Consider the following 23899-nt stretch of genomic DNA (forward strand, 5'->3'; position numbering starts at 1 on the left):
GGACCCGTTCTCAGTTAAGGAGGAGTAGCAGCAAGTGTGACCATCTAGGAACAGAGCATAGCTCACAAGCAGTTCAGCTCCAGGTGCCACACTGAGGGGTTGGCACAAGCTCATCCAAATCCATGGCCATGACAGGAGACAAGCCAGGAGTCACAGGTTGTACTGCTACCGATGCCTTCTAGCCCCATCCCACCACACATCTAACACATCATCTCCTGCATGTCTCCAGGGCCAGGGATTTTTTTTTTTTTGCATCTCTCAGCTCTCAAACAGTTTGGTGTAAAGCTCAGTAGGATGACAGTATAGTATTCACATGTTTTTTAGACTCTCCTTTTCCCCTTTTGGCATCCACAAGTACAGTAGTGTTACTGAAAAAGCTGGTCGAAGAAACTCTCTAAGACTCAATTTTGGAGTTTTAGAAAGCAGACATTCTTTATTGCAGCGCTGGATGCATGGGGGATAGTTCCTCCTAGCGTGCATACCATTACCTACAGCAAACAAAGCTTATATTGTTTAATATATACATATTCACTACATCTCCCAGAATTGTTGTACATATTCATGTTATTTGCCAGAAATTATTTACATAGCGTCTGCCCTTTTGGGTGTGTGCTATTAAATGGGTCGGTGGTCTTTCGGGGTCTTCGAAACCCTCTAGTGGTCATATTCTTGGTGTCTGCTAATTGAACTCTCTCTTAAGGCATGCACAGTGTGGGTCATCTCAGGTGGTTCATCTCTTCTTCCTAGCTAGCTGGTCCTGGTAGGTTTTAATCACAAAGCTCAGCAGAACTTAAGCCTTCTTATCTATTTGTGCATACTGTTAACAATGCTCAAGGTTTTCTTACATACCAAAAGTTTCAAAGTCGCTCAAGCAAGCATAAATTAAGCACTACAAAAATACAATGGAGTCTTTCAACGCCAACCTTTATTTCAAGGCATCAGTAATGCCTGCTACAGGGAGCAGAGATGGTGCAGCTGGGGACATGGTCCCCCATAGCTTGCATACAAAGCTGCAGTTTGTCCATGACCATAGAAACTAGCACCTCAGGGTGAGGACAAGTGTGAAGAAGATGGGGATGCAGGAACAGCTTTTAGGCACACGATCTTAACCTCCGAGATAAAGCTTAGATCTCCTCAGGACGCTCCTCCAAAAAATAACCTTCCTCATTCTACGCAGGGAAGAAGAGGCAGTGCAATAAGACAGCTGGACAGAGGCCTCACTCTCCTGTGCAATGGCAATATGGTGGAAGATCCAGTGCTACAGGTGCAGTTTTGGTACATAAAGTCTTCCTGGAACCCTTAGTCTTATAGGTACCAGAAGAGGAGAACAGTAAAGAGATGCTTTTAAGAGTGTAACAGTCCCAACTCTGCCATTAGATAAATTTCCTATGGAAGAAGCAAGGAGTGTTACTGCAGCTGTATAGAGAACAGGACTGAAGTTCAAGTGATAAAAAACATGAGTAAGCTGAGAACCTGCCCTTTGGATATCAATCCCCTCACTGGTGAAGGAAGAACAACAGTTCACTTTATTTCCTTTGAATCACTCATGTTAACACAGAGGCTGGACTGTTACAGGGAGAAACCCAAGCCCACTTGCTCTCAAACTGCCCTGGATTCACGTGCAGTGGGATGATCAGCAAATAAAGGAAACCATCAGCCAAGCCAACACACTATACAAATACATTTTATTTAGAGATACCCATAATAAGATGCACAAATACTTTTTGTTCACCAATTTTCCAATCACAACTTCAAGTAGTGGTAAAAACAAACTGCAATTAATTACAATTATCTATATAACAGGGCAGTAATAAAAGATCCATTTGTCAGATTACAGCATGGTTAACAATACTCAGGTGAGAATGTACAGATCTAGGTATTTAAAAAGTGCATGGGTCATTGCCACATACACTAACATGCTTTTTCAAAGAGCAACATCTTTCTGGCATGTGAACACAGTAACCCGGTTAATGCAAGATGGAAAATTAGGCTCTTAATTTGATCTGGAAATCTATCTATTCACAGTTTTTCTCCAAACGACAAATTAAGAGTTATTTGTGACTGACACATGGAAAGCAATCTGTAAAAATCACTGTTACATTGTCCATGTAGTCAAGCAACACACAGATGACCTAAAATGATCAGTTCCAGCCTACACCTTCACAGCTCTTCTACCACAGTCTTCTTCAGAAGAGTCCAGAGTACTTGATTGCATTTAGCAAGCTGGCAGAAGAGTTGTAATCCAAGAACCAAGCTCTTGCACCGAGTTCTTCCACAAGAGAAATCTTAATCCTCAAATTTCAAAACCACCATATTCCACCTGCAAGCATGTCACCTGGATCACATATTGCTGGGTTTACTTTTAAATTCCCACCTAAATGGAGGGAAAGGTAGGAAGTGGTGCTGATCTGAGAGAGTAGCTGCATTGGTTTAAAGTTGTATTTAAAACACATGGAACCTGGACTCTTCTCTCCCGTGTCTCTCTCAAACCAAGGAAGTTCAGCAGGTTCCACCGCTCAATGCAATCCCTGTTTTGCTTTTAAATAGGGATAGTGCTATACAGTGCTTGGGAAAGACCAGCAAAGGACTGTTGTGTGGATGATTACATGAAAGAGCAAGAAACACATTAGATCAGTCTTCAGTTAAACTTCTTCCACTACAAACAGAGAGACAGAGACTGACTTTTGCATTATAGTTGAGAGGCACATTTTGCATTGATGAACAGAAAACCCCAGTTCACATTGCAACTTTCTGTGGATTAGAACACAGACAAACCTACTGCTAAAGCAATTTTTTAAAAAGAAACCAAAACCTCAGTTACTGTTCTATTTAAAATTCTTAAACTGCTCCCTCACCTATTCCATCCAGAGATACCTTTCCACTTGTGTGTATGCAGCTGCTTTTCCTCCCTAAAACTTGTTTGTGTAAGACATCCTTGTTTCTGTGCACCTTGGAAGTAGACAAGTATTCCAATGCCTCTCAGGGTGGGCCCCTGTACCACATTCAGGAAAGCTGAGAAAGTCAGTACAATTTTGTACATACACAGTGAACCCCAGAAGAAACGACGAGAAAAATAAAAGCCACCAAACTGAAACAGCCAGCAGTACAGGAATCAACTCCTTCATGGAGCAGGACTGAGGTTGGAACAAAGCCTTTCAGACTGAAAGGGGAATACCAGTCCAGGGAGATAACCAGGGCTGAGTCAAATGAATAGGAAGACTGTGAGCAAGGCCAGAACTCAGCAAGCTGCTGCCTAAGCAAGCGTAGAAGTCTCAAACTGTCATAGGGCTTTAAGAGGTGCCCCCGGGCTTTGCAGAACTGGTACCTGAACTAGTAAGCTGTCAGAGGGCAGGGAACTTGCTGGAGTTCCAAGGGGTAGAGGGTGGCAAGATGGGAGCAAGGTCAGGAGGAGAGGCTGAGAATGGAGACACAGCATTTTGAGCAAGAGTGACAGAGCCTGTTAGAAATTACTTATCCAGACCTAGTCACAATGGCCCCACTATCACACCTGCACTGAGAGCAAAGCAGAGAGCAGCTAACTGAAGCTGTAAATCCTAGCTGGCCTGTTAACACCCCTGTACATCAACAACAAACCAGCTGGAAGGAGCTGCAGACAAGACCCTTTTCACTCCATCACAGCAGGAAGCACATGGAGGTGGCTGGTGGCAGCTGTAAAGCACGCTAGTCACAGCCAATCAAGAAAACGGAGAGACAAGTGCATTGGCAACCCTGAGTGATGAGGGTGAGAGTGAGTGACCACTGAGGAAACTGGTTCTTCTCCATGCCATCTTCACATCTCATCTGAAGAGGGATGACCAGCAGTTTCACAAGCTCTGGAGCAACTGATCTGCAGTCGCATAAGCATACAGCATGATGGAGCTAACCCTCAAAGTTTCCATTGCTCAAACACTCCATTACAAGCTCATCGCTGAGCATAGCCAGCCCCTGGGCATTACTGCTGGCCAAAGCTCATTATATTAACTTTTGCCTTTTGAGCACAGGGTTAGAGTTTAGCCACTAGCCCTACTATAGCACAGTTTTTTCATAATCCACCAAATATGCAAGAGACAAAAAAAAAAATCTGTGGAGAAAGCCTTTAAATGGGATCAAGTCAGCAGAAAGTCAGTGATGCACCCTCCTGGCTTTGCCCTTAATGAAATCTTTAGTTATGACATTGAGTAGCAGCCAAAGATGCCAGTGCTCTGGTTGACTAAACCACCACTGATCAGTTTAATAAACACACTGGGTGCAGACGCAGGGCAGCTCCACTTCCTGATCTGCTGACATCCACTGAACAATACAGATGCAAGAGAATTTCACCTTCTGTAGGCTGCACAGGAGCGGAGTCGCCACTCCTGAGGCAGCCAGCCAGCCATTGAAGTTTATGGTAAAAACACAGAGTGATCTTTCTGCAGTAGGCTACAGGTTTTCTTTTTATTATGACTCAATATTTTTCAGACTAGGCAACCAGCTTTGAATGGATTGTAAAAGGCGAACTAGGAAGAATGGGAGAAGAAGAAGGTGCTGAAGGTTACAAAACAAAGTTAAACCCATCTGTTCTACTCTGAAAAGTGACTGTGACAGAAGAGGACCTTACTGAATTTGAAGAAACTCTGAAGTTAGCAAGAACTAAAAAGAGAACTCCAGATTAATTCTGTACTGGGGTACAGAGAGAACAGATACAGCTAGCACAGGAAATACACGTACATTAGAACTCCTTGACCGCATATTAATGTCAATACACTGATGACTAATCATACCGATTCTAAAAACAAAGATAGCCTCATGGATCAACAGAAGGCAGTACTGTACTTCAGTTAGTTATGGATATGCATGCCCATTGAAGGCCACAGCGAGTGAAGAAGTGTTCCTGTTTCCATGCTCTTATGATCAAATTAACCTTACAGCTGGGAAGGGACATCTTGTATCAATCACACCATCCTCTGCTATCTGCATTAGGGATGGAAACTCAGCCCAAATTCCAGATGTCAGTTTGAGTTTAAGAACAAAGGTTTCCTTTGCCAATTCAGAAAAAGCCAAACATGTAATAAACATGTCTTTGTATAAAAAAAAAAATAAAATCACTTTTCAGAGGAGAAACAATTTGCAAGGTAATTCTGAACACTGAGCCCCATGTGCGGACAGGCTGGTTTTGCATACTATCTGTGATTTCCCACTGTTCCATTTGCAAGCTGCATCAATAATTTTGAACAGTTTTATCTTAGTTAAAAATGTGCACTGTAACATTTAAAGAGAGCTGTTACTACTTCACTTGACAGCTTCTGAGATAGTTCAGGATCCAGTGCTGTTTCTGACACAGCTCACGACAGAAACAGCAAGCTGAGAAAGGCTCAGCTAAATAGGTGGAATTGCAAGAGTTGTTATCAAGCATCAGACCCTGGATTCAGAAAAAAAGCCAGCAAGTCCCAATTATTTTTTTCCCCCCCAAGGCTTGAGAACTTATTAAATATATTTGGAAAAAAAACATTAAAAGCAGTTCACCGTAGGACATCCTAGTCTCAGAAGACAAGTTGTGATAACTGCACGTTTTAAAACACCTTGTGTAGTTTGTGCATCATATACAAGTACATCATAGGCAATGGGGAAGATCCAGCATTTGTGTACACATTAACATACAGGCAAACACTGATAGACATAACAGGTAAGACTGATCCCAAAACAAACCAGTGCATTGATTTGTGTCTACACCACATCCTAAAACATATGGAACAAGTCACAAGTAACAGTACAAACCTCTTGCAACTTCAAAACGTACATCTTAGAAAAAGACAATGCACGTACCCAGCCCTAAGACAGTTATGAGTTTGTGAGATAACTTTTTGAAGATCAAGGTACCAGAAGAGGAAGGCACATTAACCTCTGGTTGGTCCATGTCGGTATTATTTGGATGAGTCATAGTGATTTATATACCCTGAGACTGTGGGAGGCCTTGAAAAGGAAAGGAGACCAGTTGAATGGGCAAATAAAAAGTACAAGTTTAATGAGATTTTAAGATTCAGCACCTGAATTTTCCCTTTTAACAAGGGAATCTAGAAAAGCAGTTCCTAAGAAAAGAATGTATTGACTCCTAGATTTTTGTTCTGAGGTCAAACAATCAACATCTAGGACTACAGAAACATTGCACTATGTTGCAACTGTTTTCACACACCCTCTCAGCTTCAGTCTAATGACCACAACTGGTATGCAATCAAGTGTTTTACTTGGTGTTTTTCTGGGTACAGAAATGGTCAGGTAGCCCACATTTTCCCAACTCTGTCAACCCTGGCACCCTGTTTTAGATCTGTATGTGCTTTCTTAGATCATACTGCTCCCAGCAAGATACTAGAAAATGGCACTCAATTTTTAGTTGGGAAGATTCCTTTCTGTCAAGAGCATTCTTTCAATTTGCCAAGTATCATGTGGTTTTGATAAAGAAACCCAGCATCACAAGCAAAAAGATACTTCCTATTTTAAATCCTTGAAAATTAACATGGAGAAACAAGAATGACAGGGATATCTACTTGATCCCTCTGAAAACATTTCTGATTAAGCCCTTTCACAAGTACCTCCTGAGCAATGAACAAGTATCCCGTCTATGTTTTTAAATTCCTCAGGAGTCCTGAAAGCAATACCAAATGCTGTTGGGCTTTCACCTTTTCTCTTGTGCCCCCTTACCCATCTTCACCACACACCAAAGTGCCTGCTTGCAGAGGCAGGGGAGAGCATATGCAGGAGATCCCTTCAGACAAAATGTGGCTATATTCTTTCCACGCTCCTTCCTCTGCAACATGTACAAATTCCTGGTGCCTGTGCTTCAGAGACTTTCAGGTAAGTTACCGAAGGCACTGCAACACTCAGAAATGCATTTTAAGTTGAGGTCACACCACGGGCTGTAGCTGTGTGGTGGCCAGTGGTGCACACGGGGATTTTCACTTGTCTTTAAGCTAGAAGGCATGTGCCTGGCTAGCATGGGAGTCCAGGACTTGGTACAGGCTGGCCAGAGGATCAGCTCCACCTGCATCACACACAGCTCTGCAGCAGTGTGTACCCCAGTTCAGCAATTTAGTCATAGCAGCAATTGCGACAGAAGCAAATTGAGAACCTTGGAAAAGTGGGTTTATGGAAAATGAGGGCATCAGACCACCACAAGCAGATCTCAGAGCTCCCACCTAGCTGCTGAAAGATGCTGCTGCTTTGCCAAGATGCAGCAACTGACAGCCTATCTGTTCTTGGTTTCTTGCAAACAAACAAAACAGGTGACCTCCATGAAGGGTCTAGGCAAGCCTGCTTTATTTCACAGCTGCACCAGGTGAGGGACATAAATTCACAAGGTCAGTAAGTGCCTCTCAACTGAGGGGCAGAAATCAAGACACCAAACCACCACTTGACATAGCTGGATCATAACTTTAGTCTGTTAACTGCAGCTGCAAGCTATGTACAAAGGAAGTACTCAAGTGAAGGAAAAGGATGAAATTCTGGAGAAGATAAACTGATACACAAGTATCTTTCTTAATCCTTAAGATACAAAAAGCTGCCAAAGACTTGAAACAGAGGCAGCAAATATATCTCCATAATGAAGTTCAGGAGTCCCTCTTATGAAGGGAGTCACAAGAGTCACCCACAATGTCAATGTAACATTAGCGGACAGACTTAAGTCCAGTAAGATCACTGGGCACTCTCGCAGTGAATCTTAAAAATGGATCTATGTAGAGAATTAACAACTGAGACTAGGAACAAACACCTAATAAATGTTCTTTGGTAATTTACTTACCTTGGACTAACACCAGCAGCACTGATGAGGGAATCAAACAAGTGGACTCACTTCTTGACCGCAATCCCAGAAAGCACCCGAGGAGAGCAGTAGCAATTCTCCCTGGATGACTTGATTGTACAAGGGAGAATTGCTGGAGGAATTACCAGGAATAAGGTGTTTGGTGAAGAGGGTGAGCACCGCCCTCACTGCTATGCTTAAGCCAACACTCCAAAGTAGCTTCTGCTTCCTTAGTAACATCCATCACATTAACACCCAACTGTTACTGAGGAGGTGCTACCCAGTACTTACAAGCTGGGTATTACTGAAGCCATAGTTAAGTCACTAGTTTGATTACATGTGATTATGAATACTGAATATGTAATACCCAAAGATACCCAAATTAACATGCTAGTCTACTGAAAAGAGCTAAGCAGTAAAATTAAGTGCTTCCTACGCTCAGCAGCAGCACAAAAGATCCCACATGACTGAAAAGTCAACAGCAGGAAGAAAAGTCTGAAGGTCTGTTTAATTAAAGTTCTTTCCTCTCCTTCAAGTGCCCAACACTAGATAAAGCAGAGTCTGTTCCCCCCACCAGGAATAGACTGTTGCTGTGTAATCCCATCAGTCAAACACGTATGAGGGCAACTGCCCAGTTCCACAGTCTAAGCCAGCCTCAAAGGTATACCCAGTTTAAAATAAAGCAAATTGAAGGTCTCAAGCATGGCTTGACAAAATGCCAGCAAGCCCATTTCTGCTCAACAGAGGTCACCTCTGCAAGTACAATATTGCTACAGTAAAGACTGGGATGATTTGGGGTGGAGGAGGCAACCCCAAACATACCATTCCGGAGGGCAGGAAGGAGCAAGGGAGGGAAATCATTAAAGAAACATTGGAAAAGAGAAGACAGTCTGAAAACGGGCATGCCACTGGGTCTCAGCAGAGCATAGTGAGCTGTTCAAGAAGCTACTGAAATGCAGTCACAAGACTCAACTCCATCCATCGCAGGGGTCTATCTGCCATTTCAATAACAGGGTGCCCTCAAATCACCTCCACGCAGAGCCTGGAGATTCCCTGTCGTACAGCCATTTCTGCCCTTTGATGGGAAATCCCTGCCTTTCTCTCCATGATCCTGGATTTCAATTCCAGTATCTAACCCAATAGGGAAACAAAATCAAATCAAGTAAGGAAACCTGGCTTTTCCCCCTGTTCCTCCTATCACTTATCTTTGGACAGGTGGCATATCATCACCTTTGCCTCAATTTCTAACACTAACTGGACCAAAAGTGACAGACAACCAACCACAAAATATTCTGAAACTTAACATCTGTGTCACTAAAAGCATTTAAACCCAATAAAACAGGCTAGAAATTGAGTTCTCTCTGGCCCAGTTTGTTTACAGGCTTGCAGCACTGCCTAGTTTGTTTCCAGTTTTTGGGGGGGATTTTCATACAGCAACAAGGATGGACCCCTCCCCATGAGAAGTCGTCTTTGCAAGAAAGCACCCTGAAAGCAGAATACACAGAAGCACATGAGACTTGAGGAATTTTACATTCTTGTGCAGATTCTTCTTAGAATTTTCCAAAGTTTCCTATGCAGAAAAAAAAAAAAAAGGCCACTCACACTACCAGGCTTTAGGACCACACATTGAGGTACTCAGGGAGATCAGAGTCAGCAGAGAGGGACACTTTCCAGGGGTGTCTTCAGTAACCTAGAGACTATACTGACTGCAGAAAAAATAGCCTCTGTGTTTGGAGGCTGAAGCTCAGTCCACACAAATACCCTTTTTGCTCCCTCACCCAGACCTGGGATATGCTTCAATTAATAGATCACCATCAGGGCTAGAATTGGAAATTCTAGACCAGGAGTTTTCGATTGGCACTGGTGACACTAAGTGCCTAATTAGCAAATGTTGTTTCAGCAGAATTGGAGGACACTCAAGTAGACTCAAGTGTCTCGTCTCTTTCGAGAAAAAAAAAAAAAAAAAAAGCAGTACCTCAGACCAAGCCCAAATAAAAAAGCTAAGCAGAACACGTTCCCTGCGACAGAGTGATCTTACACAGTAGCTGAAGGAATAATCCTAGAAATACAGAACCAGCCATACTTCGCCAACACTTGTTTTTCTCTGCATACTTCCACTTCTCAAAACCTCTAAAATAACCAAAGCAGTATGTTGCCATCACAGAACAATGCAGGCACCATTATGACATCTTTAAAAAACTATGATCAACTCTACATAAAATTGGAGAGCTCCTTTGCTACCCCATGGTATATAATTTGCCCCTTTTCAGAGAAAAGCCTGAACAGCCGCACACAGCGCCATGAACTCATTCAGTTTAAGCAACCAACCCACAAGGGAAGTAGAATTATGAAATGCCGCAAGAAGATCTGTTCGTGAAGCACCCATGTCAGTGCTCAGTGTGAGTAAATTATACTTCTGGGACAGGTGCACATCTGGGAGAGCTCTTCTCTGGCCATGATTTCCACCAGGATGGAAGGGAACTGCATTCCTTGCAGGATTTCCATCCAAGCCTCCACTACCAACTGGAAATTAAGCCTGAGGCTCACTGCTTGGCATTACTGATGAAGATACCGAGTACAAAGACGAGAGGGACCACAAAAACACATGCTGACTAGCTCTATGCAGTCTGGCAGGAACTGCGTAAGGGACTAGAGCTACTCTGCAGTGGTGGCTGTGATCTCCAGCAGACGGGAGAACAGAGCATGTCCCAGCCTTGTCTTTCTTCTTGGCTTCAACCAGCTGCCCATTTGGCACCAAAGCAGTGAGGTACAGACACACTCTGCTCCACCAGTGACAGAGGCAGGGGAAAGGCATTCACCCCAGCAGGACAGAGGCATCATCAGTAACAAGCTGAGAGTGTGGTGCCTGCCAAAAGGCTAGGAGGAGCACCCTGGAGTCCTGCATTTTAGCTGAGTATTAGGTAAGACCATCACCATGGGATGTACACGTTTCACAGCTGGACCTGAAGGTCATTGGACCTATTATCCCCACCCAGTCCCACATGAAGCTTGAGGGAGTCTGAATGCAGAAAGCAGCAGCGGATTTGGGGAAAGACTGAGCTTCTGCTACAGCAAGCAGGATGACAGCAGGTGCTACTGCAACATGAGCTAACAGCAAGTTACCCTGCTACATGGAAAGTTTCTAGCTTGCGATAGTTAAGTCCGAGATGCACTCTTTAGCCTTGGAAAAAAACCACTTTATTTATTACATTGACTTATTAGAGGAGATGCACAACAAGAACAGCTAAAATGGGAAAAGTTTCTACAACCTGGGACAAAAATGGTCCTGGGATTTAGGCAGTTTAAGAACTCATGAGCTACAGCAGCAGCACACTCAGGAACCTTGGCTCATCATATTGAATGACAAGAACACTCACATCCCTAGCTCCCATTTCCTCTAAGCACCTCTGCAGGCCCTCCATGTAATGTCCCCCTGCAATAGCCATGCTGCAGAACAGTCTACACAAACTCCAGTTGTGCAAGCTGATACTTGGGACAGGCAGAAAAGGAACAGAGAACAACTTTTGCTCCTGGCACTGCTGAAAACTACAATTCAAACACAAATGCACTTTTGAAAACTCCTGCAGTTCTGCAGTTTGGGCTTGATGGGCAATACCCCTGGGGAATCCGTCCCTGGGCTCCGATGAGTACAGCTTAAAATTACCATATTCCTCTATGTATAAACAGTGTCATTAGACTTGTACTTTTAAAAAATAAGATCAACCCAGGCCAGGGCCAGGCTCTGCAGATAAAGTAGTAGCTTATCTCTTATAAATATTTTTAATATTTTTTAATTACAAGTAGTCCTCACTCCAGGTAATGTAACTGACGCAAAGCCCCTAGACTTTCACAGAAAGCCTGGGAGCAACCACTCTTTAAGGAAGGAATCCTACCTCACAGCAAAGTAGGGGAGGGGGCACATGGCCAAGATAGCCTAAATGTGGGGAAGAGTCATCTGGAGTAAATACAATAAACAGGGCATTAAAAAACCCATCATATAAAGGATCAAGGAGGTTAAAGCAAAAAACTGGTTCAAAAAGATGTACAAAACTGTTGGAGACCAACAGAAACTCTGCCAAAAAATAACTTGCATTTAAATCAGAAATCAATGGCATCACACAATTTTGTTGTTAAAAAAAGGAAAAGAAAAGTGGAAATCTGTGTAAAGATCAGCATTCATAAAGAGTTATCATTAGCTCCAGAGACCAGCGTAATTCCCATGAAGTCCTGATGGAAGAGGGCCTCCTGCCACAAAGAGTTTCATTCCAGACGAGTCGTAGCAGTGGGTGTAAACAGCATTTGGGAAGAAACTTATGTCAGAAAAATAATTCCTCCAGGTTTCATCATGGTTCTGTTAAAGGAAAGTTTAGAATTGTTACTGTTGCCAAACAAACCCAAAACCTTGTTTCACAAAAGCAGAAGGTAGCTTCCAGAGCCTAAAAATGGTTCTTTTCTAGTAACACTCTCTGAAGCTTCAGACAGATCAACTTGAAGACATCAAAGTTGTCCTGAAGCTTTTTCTGAGGACATTTGGGCCAAACATTGGACAAGGGGAGAAGAAGGGTAGGGAAGATACCAAGTTTCATTAGTTTTTAAAGTTACATCAAAATGATACAAAAGGTAAGGGGGCAGAAGTTAGGCAAAGCCATTAACTGCTTCATGATAATATACAGGAAATTGAGTGCCTGCCATGGCATTACCTCAGGAAGCCACAGCTTCTAAAATTGCACAGAATTAAATTAAATCACTTTAGCACCATGTTACTACAGTAGCATGGTTTTAAAGGAAGACAATGTATTTTTGTTTGAGCTTCTGAAAACTAGAACTAAATTACATTCAAAAATATAAAGATATAAAATCTAGTTTATTTATGAATCAGTGCATAAGCACATTAGTCAGTATGCCTTACACTCAAGCAACCAACCTTCAATACTCTTTCATAAAGCTTTTGTAGAAAGCAATTCTGCAGCAATTCCTCCTTACATGATTACTGTTACATGATCAGTGTTTTGCTGGGATGTGTTTCATACAACAGCTCCCATTATTATAAAAAGAACTGGTTCTCAAGTCCTACAGCACTCCTGTGTCAAGGGTCTCCTACAGCCTCAAAGGGTCTCCTGAGCCTCCTACTCACCAGCCAGCCTTTCCCAGTAGTCAGCTTCAAAATTTCACTTCCTCCTGGTTTCTGCCTCTGTCCATAGCAGGCATGTGTGGTCTTTTCATCCAGGAACCTCTGGGCTCTGATATCATAAAACAGTAAGGAACCTTGCCCCGTTCCCACTGTGATGATGTGCTCATAGAAGCTCACCGATCGAATACCTGTCAAACAGAGAAGGGACATACAATGCAGTAAGGAAGAGGGATGCTTTGGCTCTGCAGTGCTGCTGCTTGATGTCTAGTATTTTAAGAGGAACTACCTACTCATATTCTTCACAATATGTAAGTTTCCCCACTGCTATGGAGCAGTGCAGACAAATCCCATTGATGCTATTAAAACAGCAGCTTCAGTTACATATACTACTTCCCTTCTCCTCTGAGGCCATCAGCTACACTGATTGTGCACAGTAAGAAGCTTCATTCTCAGCAGGTCCCAGCTCTGCCAGAGAAGCAAAGATCATAAGCCATTTAGGATCAAGAGCAGCTTTGTTCTGTCTTTCACAAGCCTCTAAGCGAACACACCATGAACAAGTACGTGGCAGCAGAGGAAAGAAAGTCACACTGGTTTCCTCTGTGAGCTCACACCCTATCTAGCTACCTGATAAGCGACCGTGTGAGAAAAATCACTGTCCCAGCTGCCACCAAGTGCATTTTGCGGATCAACAGGCTAGCTGCAAGCAAGTATAACCATAATAACCACTAGTCACTTTGCTGCTAAGATAGATGAGGTTCTTAAGTAATTTTGCAGCTATCTCCACTCAAGTATTCTCACAAGCACACCTTATTCTTTGTAGCTGGCACTTTTAGCACTTCACCCAGCAATGAAAAGAGACTAGGAATCCTGCAACCTAAGCAACGCCATGTTCCACCAGTACATGAGAAGCTACAGCAATTTTCCAGTCCAAACAAAACATTCTACCACAATTCAGTTATGCCATTAGATTGAATAAAAGTACATTTTGTTTTCACAAATTCTAAACCTGAAGCCTCAGCTAAATGAGGATCCCTTGGAAATAATCTTGGGGAGACTCTGTATGTAGAAACTTGCAATTTGCAAAATGTCTTGTCATCTCATCTCTATTTGTTGTGTAGAAGGTTTGTTCTGTGTAAGCACTCCACCCCAAACAACTCTTTTATACAGATTAAACCCCGCCATGTCTATGTTTTTCCTTCCTGCACAACACGATGCCAAGTTATAAACCCTATGGCTTTTTAAGCCCTCTTCAAAGTACCACTGAATTACAGCCTGAACAAGCATTCAAACAGAAGGGGAAAAGAGCAACTTATGCCAACTACATCCACATGCCAACTGTTGTCACCATACCAAGTGAGACTGAACACCACGGAACTTGTAACATACTGGAATACACCCAGCGGTACACGTGGCAGCAGACACGCGTGAGGTGTGGATGCAGCCAGGGAGCTTCCCCCTTCCCTTTTGTACAGAGTCCTACCTAGAAACACATCCTCATCCTTCCACAACCTGATGTTACATCCACAGCCGCCAGCATCTGTGCCACACACTTAGAACAGGCAAGGCCATGTTGTCCTGCTCCAGATGTGAAGTCTTGGCTGCAGGCTTAATAGGTGGGAAACCGCTGTGAAAGTCTCACACCTGCTGAATTAGATTTACCAGATTCATATAAGAATCTCCACTTTAATTCAGAGAACTACAAATGCATCTGAGCAAGTTGGAGAGATCTTCCCCCCCTCATTACAAGGGCCTGGCGCTGGCAAATACATGCAGAAAGCTTCAAGCCCTCTACAATCAGCAAGAGCAGTCACTTGGATAAGAGGAGAAAGGCACAAGAGGAGAGCTCCTCTTATTTTTACTCTGGAAGTGCTCTTGACAAACAACCCAGCAGAACACTTACTTAACAGAAACAGGTGAAGGAGTATGAAAGCAGATGGCATATACTTTTCAATGCAATTTATTAATAAAAAGATGCAAAATGCAGAATGACTGTGGATCTTTCTCTAATAAAAAAAATTAACTGAAGGAATCTGTGATGTACCCACAACTAAGACGATGTTTAGAACAGGCTTTCAAGAAGAGCACTTCAAATTGGCTCCTAAGGGGCTGAAGTACCTCAGATTCATCATTCCCATCAAACGAAAAGCACAGCCTGTGCCCAGAACTGATCACAGTAAGCTCTCCAACATAGCCACCACTCTACCACCTGTCGACCTGGACTATTTGGGTCAGCAAATTGAGTCTTACTCCTGAGAGGCAGGGAGGGTCTACAAATCCCAGAAGGAAATGAGGATGCAGTAGCCTGTCCTACACAAGGAGCAGACACAGAGTCCATGCCATGCAAGCCCTGTCCACTACATTAACATTGCTACCTTCAGGATATAAAGTCAAGGGCACGCAACATTGCACTGCACGCCAGTCGAGCAGAAAGCAGTTGCTCTCGCAGATCAAGAACGAGAGTCCAGGGCCGGCACTTCCCTGTACAACTGCTAAGAAAAGCAACACTTAGAAGATGCACTAAAAAGCATTAGCTAACCTTCTCATATAGAGAAGCCCCAGTTCCAGACTTACTAAATGACCACCTTTCTCTGACCTGCTTTTGTATACAACACTAATGATCTGAAGTTAATGTGGACTTACCACGTTCAGCAGGTACATTTGGAAGCTGAAAGCACATTCAGGTAACACATCAAAGCACTTAAAAGTCAACCCAGATTTCAGTCCATAAATCAATAAAGAGCCTACTTTCTAGAGGTGCTGCATGCTCCAAGTCCCAGTGAGATCAACAGAAAGTTGAAACACTCGGTATCTTGGGAATGAATATTACTTATGTGCCTCCACCACCATGCCAAAATCATCCAGCTCTGCCTACTATGCAGGACAGAAAGCAGCATTGACAAAGGCATTCTCCAGACATGAACTGGAGATGCCCCAGAGATACTACCTACACACAGATCATCCCGCCATCACGGATGATCACGTACTGAAGGCAGAACCTTTCAGCCACCACTGGGCACCACGCTCCAGTGACTTGGTATTTCTTCCCTGTGATACTGAAGGGTGACAGTGTCAGGACCTCCACAGAGCCCTCACTGACAGTGGGTCAGGGCAAGGACTGTTGCTGGTAAGATGTTCAGGTGACAACATGAGCTGGGAAAGCACCTTTTCTCATATTACAGAAACTTCTCCCATGTCTGAAAGAAGCAGATCCTGACATTTATTTAGACCGCTCAAACTCTGGTAACCACATAAATAAAACTTTCCTAATCCTTGCCTACATGCATTCTCTTTTGATAACTTGCCTGATGAAGAGATGGATGCCTAGACACCAGCTAAATAAGGACTGCAATGTATTAGTCTGAGATTAATATGGTTTAAAACAGGCATCACAGCACAGCACCTTCTCATACTTGAAAATAGAATCTGGGAAGAAGCTTATGGGACCATGCATCCTGCAAGCCCTCACATTTGGCCCTGGTGTAAAGTTCAATTGGACATACTGCATCCACACCAGAAAAAGAAAACTGCACTCAAATGTGCAAATTTTTTTTTTTTAAAGTGAGCTTTTGTATATTTAAAGCAAATAAATACACATTGAAAATTAAGAGTCTTACTCATGACTTTAAAATTACAAAGCAAGCATTCACTCACAGCATAGACTCCCAATATGATAGCACAGAGCAAACAACATGCTTTTTTCCTGTTCCCAGAGGAAAATGCAATAGACAGTATTAATAGTGGTATAAAGACTGGATTTGCTTTAAGATGAAGTAAAACAGAATAAGACAAACAGTAAAAAAAATAAGTAGAAGTAAAATACACACTTGTAAAATTCAGCAATATTTGGATGGTGTACAACTTAGCTGATCATAAAAGCACTAAATGTTGTCTATCATTAGATTTCAGAGTTGCTTTCACATTTGGTTTGTTGGTTGCTCAAAGAATACTGTCATAAAAGCAAAACCTACATATACTATTAATGATTCAGTCTATCTCATGAAAAACACTTCCTATTTATTAAAAGCTTATCTTACTGCAGTCTTAACAGCTACTTCTGCAAACAAACCGTTTGAAGCACCCTTTGAAAAGTTTCTTACCACTGCCTCGTTCTTTGGAACACACTGATTTCACGTTATACGAAGGCTGCCTGGGATCCAGAAAGGAGACATGTGCCTGTGATCCTACTGCATAGACTGACCACTCCTGACCATACGCCAAACACACGTTCTCCCTGCAGTATGGCAACTTTGTGGAAAGTAACTGGAAACAGAAGGAAAAAAAAATCAACCCATTATGAGAAAAGAGCAAGATGTTAATAGAACAATTCTGTAAGATATGTTCAAGGAAGCTGCAGTGAAAAAAACAAAATGCAGCTAAAAAATAAGTTTACCACAGAAATAGAACTTTAAGAGAAAAGCAACAACCTGACCCAGAGAAAAAACCTGAAAGAGATGGGATGCCTTATCTGAACCAAACTGAGATGATAAAGGCTGAAGCCAAGTATTATACAAAGAACAATGGACATTTTGATAAATTGTTTTACATCTTTCTAAGCTACTGTTATTTCTTCAGTGGCTGTACACAGACATCAGCTCTCAGCTGAAAAAGCTTACCACATATGCTAGCATAGATATGGCTGGGTGAACTGGCAGAAAGTTAAGAGCACTCCCCACCCTCCAAAATAAGGGGAGTGCAGAGTTTCTCTCCTCAAGTTCTAATTTTCAGGACATTTCATTTTACATAAAGCTTTTAAGTGTTTTACAAACACTGCTGCTCTTTCTTCAAGCATTAAAGGAGATGAAGAATAGTTAACAGCCTTAACTGCTGTTTAAAATTTAACACCAACAAACAGAAAAGCACCTTCGACAGTGTGTGCTCTGCTTTCCAGAGATGAAAATATCCATCTAGGGACACAGCTCCCAGCTCCTATTTAAAAAAAAAAAAAAAAAAGAGAGTTAGTTTCTGTATTACAGATGTCCTTACAAACTCACACTCTCTACTAGGCAGGCTGCATAGTCTAGATTAAACTCATTCGTAATCCTGTGCATGCTTACCAAGATAAATTTTCATTTAATACTGAACTTGATAGAATGTAATACAACACAAAGGTGCCAGGCAGAATAAAAATAATAAAACAATAAAAAAACCAAAAATAACTTTCAAAAGTATAGATTTTGTTAGACAATCAAATAATGAATTATTAGACAGTATAATCTAGAGTTGACAATTCTCTTCAGCAGCTCCCACGCTGATTCTGATGCTGAAGCAGACATTTCTTTCCAGGCACTACTCTACTGAAAAAGCTACATGAAGTCTCCGTAACAGAGGAGTAATTAATGGCTATAGTGAAAAGTAAAGCCCATAGGAGCACCGTGCTTCTGAAAGCACACCCGCCTTTGCTCCAGACCTTCTCTGTTCTTTTAGGGCAGAAAGAATAGTGGAGGATGAATTGCTATTCCCACTAGCAATAACAAGAGATCAGCATGGGGGAGGTTAACATTTACTGTTTGTCAAACACCAACAAAGTAACACCAAAGCAAGCACTGGTGCCTGCCCTGTCAGTCAGCCACCTTACTTGCTGAGAAATCCAGCAATGATTCAGTCATCAAAACAGAACTGCCTGAATGTTACCTGGTCTTCACGAAAGGGGAAGGAAAGAAACAAGAGCACTCAAGAGCGGGATTCAATCTGCAAGAAGTGTTTTGGTGCCTTATCCGCTTCTTGTAAACATTCCCTGTCTCCCCCACTTCGGATGCAAGTCTAAAAATCAAACCCAGCAAAACTGTTCCTTCTGAAAACATGTGGCGTTTTTTTTCTACTGGACTTCTCCATTCACTTGGGGCAGAAGCAGACATAACAGATGAAGAATACCATCTCACATCATAAGGATGCAAAAGGATCAGGGGAAAAAAGTATTAGGTTGCTTCTCTGGTATTTTTTATTTAGATCACTTTTTCCTTTTTCTAATACATATGGACAGTTTTATGACTTCTCAGCAGTCTTGCTTATCCTACTGACCTTATTCTTATTGTTGAAAGCCAATGCTCGGACTTTGCAGTTGTCAGGATTGGTGTTCTCCTTGGGGATATCCTTCAGAGCCCTGTGTGTTATGTGGGCATAGACAGGAACTTGAGAGAGATTATGCCTGGCATCGCTTTTGGACAACACATCCTCTGTTACTTCCCAAAGTCCCATTGAACCATCCCGGGAACCTGAATAAATAGTCCATAAAAAAATAGTCCATTTCACATATACATAAATCCCCTTTTTAAAAAAGGAATAAACAACGGAGTCTGAAAGAAAGAAAGGATACTATTAATTTATTCTAACTGAACACACTCTTGGTGCCTAACAAAAACATGGTTTTACTGAGCTGTAAAGTTCATAACATTGTGAAGTCATTGTCAAGTGGTTTTTCTACAGGGTTCCCAAGCAGCTAGATCACCTCATCTGTTGTCAAACTGATTAGGATGCATCAAAAAACACAATCCTGTACAACAATCAGCATTAGAGATTCGCACATGGAATAAACTCAGAGGCAACTGAATAGCCTACAAGTTCAGCCTGACTTACCAAGGCTGAGACTGACAGTCTGTTAAGCCAATACAAAAACCTCCAAGAGAACTCAGTTGGGTTTATGCCAATTTGGGTTAATTTGATTTCTACCAGTATGCTTATGGATATGTACACACACATTCATGGACTGAACAGAAACAGCTATTTTAAACCACAACTCGTACCAATTTGGATGAAATCTATTTTAAAAATTATTTTGCTAAAACCAGTGCAACTTCAGTTCCTGTGTTCCATTCTTTAAACAAGAAGTTGAACAAGTAAGAACTCATTTTGTTTTTCTACTGAAGACATTAATCCAAAATATGAATCAATAAGAGTAACAATACTGTATGAAGAAAGCTGAATGTCTTTGGTTCATAGACCAACACAGGCTTAATCCAAGGCCTTATACCCACCCCTTCTGGTGTTTTGGCAACTCACTTCCATCTAAGGCAGCTCTGACAGGTTTGACATGTACCTCAATTTCTTCCCTACAAAATGTGAAAAACACATCCCTCCTTCTCTCACAAGGAATGCATAATAAAGATGTCAGAAAATAATATATATATATCAGACTATTTTATATATATATTTTTATATATATATAAATATCTATATCAGACTATTAAATTTATAGGCTTTGGTACATCACAGGGAATAAGCTGCAAAGACAGTTAAGCAAAACATCTTGTTGCAATACGGATAGTCCAGCACAGCAGAGATGGCTTTGCCCCCTCACAGATGGTGCAGTCATTTGCCACTATCACCTACTACAGCAAAATACAAAAGGAGCTTCCCAATGGCACTTGCATAGCAGCAGGCAGCACACACGACAAAACATCCTGCCACTCAATTTACATGCTGATGGTTTTTAATGGCATCTTATCTTGCTTGTTATGGAGGCTGAACACTCAAGCAACAGAATTTCTAAACATGGGGACATACTTTAGGAGGAAGCCCTCCCTTTTAATAGCTTTAGCAGGGGAAAAAGTCAATATATGTTGTTCAACCGGTTAGCCCTGAAGCCAAGGAGAATAACATTTGTTACCCTATGCTCAAGTCATCCTGGGAATTATTCATCCCATCTGAAGCTTTTGCCATGGAAATCTTTTTATCCAGCCAATACAACTGAGTGGACTGATGCACTCTCCCTCAGCTATGGCTGTTTAGTCAAGAGTTTAATTTTATGCTTATGGACTACTGAAATACACTGCTGCAGGTTTTAGAAGCAGAGTCCTGCCTTGTTCTTGTTGAAGTTAACACAAGCAAGAGGAATAATCAAGCCCTTGCTCCTCTTTGTACTCTCTCAACCATTTTGACGGCAGTGACAAGAATACTGCCGAATCTCTAACCTCAAGCTATATGATCAGTGTGATCTGCCATGGGACCAAATGCCCTTTTTCTCCTCCTGTGACATTCAGCCCACCCCAAGAAAGTCACAAAAAAATTGCATTTAGTTTCTTAATTCAGATAAAGGTATTTGCTATGTCCTAAATATTTGGAGTTCAAATATTTCTGCTCCACACTTTCAGATACAGATGTAATTGAAATATGTAAGACTAAAACAACATCAAAAGTTAGTTGTCTTTGTTTTCTCCAGATTAGGATCATCAGCAAAGTTCTGAAGAACTCAGTTTAGCAATCAGACTTGCCAAATGCTTTCAACAAGTTTTCCGTGGTGTCCCAGATCTGGAGACTAGAATGTACATCCTGCTGTAAGTATCATACAACAGAGAACATGGCATTCTTCTCCTCACACCTCCACCTTTGAGCATGCAGAAAACATTGAGAGCAACACAGTTCAATCTCACATGCTGTGCCCCTATTCCATTGGGTCCTTATCTTTCCCTTGGATATTTGTAATCACCTCTGCTGTTCTCTTTAAGCTTACTAGCTGACAATGTTTTTTTAATGCAAATATTTGGGTTGGAGACTTGCAAGGATCAACTTTTATATTAAATTCAAAATCAAATTCCAGGATTAGCTTTTTGGGTTTTTTTTTGGGGAAAAAAAACCCAACAAAAAACTTACTGAACTAACATTTCAAGTATTTGATTTTTAGGAGACTGTTATGATTTTCTGTCACCTGCAGTTTGACTCCTCCTTGTACAGCATACTATACCCTGTCAGCACAGAAAGACAGTATTAATGCAATAGCATATTAGTATTGCTGCCTTTACCTATGTATTGGCTTTGCGTGGCAAGGTTTTGGTAGCAGGGGGGGTCACAGGGGTGGCTTCTGTAAGAAGCTGCTGGAAGCTTCCCCTGTGCCCGACAGAGCCAATGCCAGCTGGCTTTAAGACGGACCCGCCACTGGCCAAGGCCGAGCCCATCAGCAATAGTCGTTAACGTCTCTGTGATAACAGATTTAAGAAGGACAAAAAGTTGCTGGGACAGACAGAAACAGCAGCCGGAGAGAGGAGTGAGAACATGTAAGAGAAACAACCCTGCAGATCCCAAGGTCAGTGAAGAAGGAGGGGGAGGAGATGCTCCAGGCGCCGGAGCAGAGATTCCCCTGCAGCCTGTGATGAAGACCCTGGTGAGGCAGGCTGTCCCCCTGCAGCCCAGGGAGGTCCACAGTGGAGCAGATCTCCACCTGCAGCCCGGGGAGGACCCCATGCCAGAGCAGGTGGGTTCCCGAAGGAGGCTGTGACCCTGTGGGAACCCTGCGCTGGAGCAGGTTCCTGGCAGGACCTGCGGATCTGTGGAGAGAGGAGCCCACAGAGCAGGTTTTCTGGCAGGACTTGTGACCCCGTGGGGGACCCACGCTGGAGCAGTGTGCTCCTGAAGGACTGCACACCGTGGAAGGGACCCACGCTGGAGCAGTTTGTGAGGAACTGCAGCCCGTGGGAAGGACCCACGTTGGAGAAGTTCGTGGAGGACTGTCTCCTGTGGGAGGGACCCCATGCTGGAGCAGGGGAAGAGTGTGATGAGTCCTGCCCCTGAGGAGGTTGAAGCAGCAGAAATAATGTGTGATGAACTGACCATAAACCCCATTCCCTGTCCCCTGTGCCACTGGGGGGGGTTATGTAGAGAATCCAGGAGTGAAGTTGTGCCTGGGAAGAAGGGAGGGGTGAAGGGAAGGTGTTTTGAGATTTGGTTTTATTTCTCATTACCCTGCTCTGGTTGATTTGTAATAAATTGAGTTAATTTTCCCCAAGCTGAGTCTGTTTTGCCCGTGATGGTAAATGGTGAGTGATCTCTCCTGTCCTTATCTTGACCCACGAGCCCTTTGTTATATTTTCTCTCCCCTGTCCAACTGAGGAGGGGGAGTGATAGAACGGCTTTGGTGGGCACCTGACATCCAGCCAGGGTCAACCCACCACAACCTAAGTAATACTTTATGAAGTTACACTGATTATTCAACTAGTTACTAAGAAGTCAGTAACTGACCTTTTCTATTATAGCCTTCTGTATAAACTGCCATAATATATGTGCATATACATATATATATACACACACACATATACACACAACTGTACTGATAGCTTGACAAAACAAACTGAGTTTTAATTAGTTATTCAAAGGTTTTCAGGAAACTGATATTGCTCTGCTGTATTCCAAAGTTATTAAGTGATAACCAACATCCCTCTTGAAATTATTCTTCTTGTGTGGAATCCTTCCTGTAACTCATTGTGTTTAGAGACCCTCTCATGGCAACACCTACTGGAAAGACAGTAGTATTCTGTCTGACACTAGAAAAATCAAGTCTAGACCAGGGCCTTACAAATAAAACAAAGTGAAGCACTGTACTGAGACCAAGAAGGGTTTAAACAGCCATGGTAGTTCCAAGTGGTTTCAAATGCCCTGATAAAGGTGCTTCCCTAAGACCTATCAAGTGCTGTACATCAGTATAAAATTCTGGAGAAAAAAAAGAAAAAAGAAAAAAGAAAAAATTTACCAGAAACAGCCATAGTATCACTGATCCATGCAATTGAAAATATCCAATCTTTATGTCCATCCTAAAAGAAAAAAGACAGATTTTTGCTGTGCCGTTATACTCTAGAGTAGTCTCAAAGCAGAGAAGTATTCTTCACTTTTTTAGTACAAACTCAGAAGGACAGACCTACATTAAAAACATACACATAGGATTCCAGTATCAAGCTGGAGCAGTTTAAGGACCTAACAGTAATTTTAACTTCTTTTGATTCTGAAGTGTATAATTAATAGACAGCATTCAGGTGATGGAGCAACAGGTCTCTGACCAAGGACAAATTTATCTCAGTTGTAAAGACTTAGATTTTCCTTTTTGAAAGTGGCATTCTTTACATCTGTGAAGTAGCTACATACTTTTATTTCCTCAAATGCACATCCCTACTATAAAAAGTAACAAAAATCTTAGTTTACAATATATGATCTACAGATTAATTTTTCAAGACCATTACTTCAAGAATCTTTTCTTTAGGTGGGAAACCTGTGGGGAAACAGAAGACCAAAAGGCT

At 42.2% G+C, this 23899-nt stretch overlaps 1 protein-coding gene across 1 annotated transcript in view; it reads right to left on the bottom strand.

The window, feature by feature from the left end:
* Positions 1-1647: 1647 nt before the first annotated feature.
* The window catches only part of DCAF12 (DDB1 and CUL4 associated factor 12), a 35209-nt gene continuing 12957 nt past the window's right edge, over positions 1648-23899 (bottom strand). Inside the window, exons 4-9 of the mRNA XM_075020770.1 lie at positions 23359-23419; positions 18921-19114; positions 17763-17828; positions 17000-17162; positions 12906-13090; positions 1648-12122 (exon numbers count right to left, since the gene is read on the bottom strand). Of these exons, the coding sequence (XP_074876871.1) occupies positions 11964-12122; positions 12906-13090; positions 17000-17162; positions 17763-17828; positions 18921-19114; positions 23359-23419 (828 nt within the window). The 3' untranslated portion in view covers positions 1648-11963. The remainder of the gene's footprint in view (positions 12123-12905; positions 13091-16999; positions 17163-17762; positions 17829-18920; positions 19115-23358; positions 23420-23899) is intronic.

The sequence above is a fragment of the Buteo buteo genome, chromosome Z, assembly GCF_964188355.1.
Source record: "Buteo buteo chromosome Z, bButBut1.hap1.1, whole genome shotgun sequence".
NCBI lineage: Eukaryota > Metazoa > Chordata > Aves > Accipitriformes > Accipitridae > Buteo > Buteo buteo.